This window comes from Capsicum annuum, unplaced genomic scaffold, assembly GCF_002878395.1.
Source record: "Capsicum annuum cultivar UCD-10X-F1 unplaced genomic scaffold, UCD10Xv1.1 ctg30536, whole genome shotgun sequence".
NCBI classification, from domain to species: domain Eukaryota; kingdom Viridiplantae; phylum Streptophyta; class Magnoliopsida; order Solanales; family Solanaceae; genus Capsicum; species Capsicum annuum.
Window position 1 is genome coordinate 1 of NW_025837107.1, and position 1,434 is coordinate 1,434.

The following is a 1,434-nucleotide window of genomic DNA, read 5'->3' on the forward strand; positions in this document are numbered from 1 at the left end:
GTAATAATCGTGGATGAACGAATAAAACTTATATAAAAGAAAAATGTCATGTATCTTTGCTCGTTCGATGAACATCGAATGTCAGAACGGATAGCTCGAATATTACATTTGAAAATTCAGAAATGTTATAGCAATAATTTGATATTTTACTTTTTATTATTACTCTTCAACGTGTACTCAAATTAATAAAGTGATAAAATAAAATATCATACGTACTAATGATGTAATGTTTTCTTTTTAATACTTTTGTAGAACGTCATAATTCAAATTAAGAAAAACATATATTGTCTAATTATGAATTATGGTCATTAAGGATTCGATTATCGTTCAAATCTTTTACAAAAAAAGAAAAAATATAAATTTATAGGTTCTCCAAGTAATTTTTAATTTATTTTCCTAAAAAGGTGAAACCAAATATCGGAATTTCTAATATAAAAGCTCTTGGTGTTGAGATAAGAAATCAGAACTACTACTTCTTTGTTTCACAAATATTGAGTAGTGTTAACTTAGCCATGGCAAGATTGTGCAAGGGTCGAAAAAAGGTCGAAATAGTGAAAATGAAAAATGAGAGTAACATGCAAGTTACTTTCTCTAAGCGTCGTGCTGGACTCTTCAAAAAGGCTAGTGAACTTTGTACGCTATGTGGTGCTGAAATTGCCATTGTGGTATTTTCTCCAGGCAAAGCCAACAAAATTTACTCCTTTGGCCACCTTTCAGTGGAGTTGCTAGTGGATAGGTTCCTGGGGAGGGACCTCCCTCCACCAAATGATGATGATCGCTACAACCACCTAATCAGGGCTCATCGAAACACTGGTCAACGTGGGCTCAATAAGGAGGTCATGGACATACAGGAGTCTCTCCAGAAGGTGAAAGCTATAGGGAAATCCCTACTTGAATCTGGGAGGGGAGCCTACGATCGTGTGTGCGAATCTCCTATTATCGAAGGACTTAGCCTCTCCCAACTTGAACAATTGAAGGAGGCATTGGAAGCTCAAAAGCGAAAAGTTGAATTCGAGGCAAAACTTCAACAAATGGGGAGTGATGCTCCACACCCATTTCTCACCTTTGGAAGTGCCTTGTCTTCTACTAGTGGTGATGGTGCAAGTTCTTCTCATGGACCCAATGTTGGTGCACCCTTTCCTAATTAGGGATGGTGGATCTACTTCTTCTGCAATTCCCTACTAGTTCAACTGTCGTTCCTAAGTCGCGCATTATGGAAGACACATGAGTAATAAGCGCGCATCTAGTGAAATAAATATTTCCATAAAAATATTTAACGGCATTTAAGTTAAGGTAATTGCATGGCGTTAACGTCTTTAGTGAAAGTTATATCGAGTGCTGATAAATGATTATGCTATTGGCACCAAAAGTAATTACTTTCAACAAATTTTTATTTAGCGGAAAATTATTGGTAAAGCTAACAGTAAATAGGAC

At 36.1% G+C, this 1,434-nt stretch overlaps 1 protein-coding gene across 1 annotated transcript; it reads left to right on the forward strand.

Annotated features, from left to right (window-relative positions):
- Window positions 1–512: 512 nt before the first annotated feature.
- LOC124891112 (agamous-like MADS-box protein AGL62) lies at window positions 513–1,148 on the forward strand. The gene has a single exon (XM_047402915.1). The coding sequence runs from the start codon at window positions 513–515 to the stop codon at window positions 1,146–1,148; it is 636 nt and encodes a 211-aa protein (XP_047258871.1).
- Window positions 1,149–1,434: the final 286 nt, after the last annotated feature.

Bases quoted from the DNA above. Each gene is read 5' to 3' on its own strand.
- LOC124891112 (XM_047402915.1), top strand. From the start codon at position 513: ATGGCAAGATTGTGCAAGGGTCGAAAAAAGGTCGAAATAGTGAAAATG.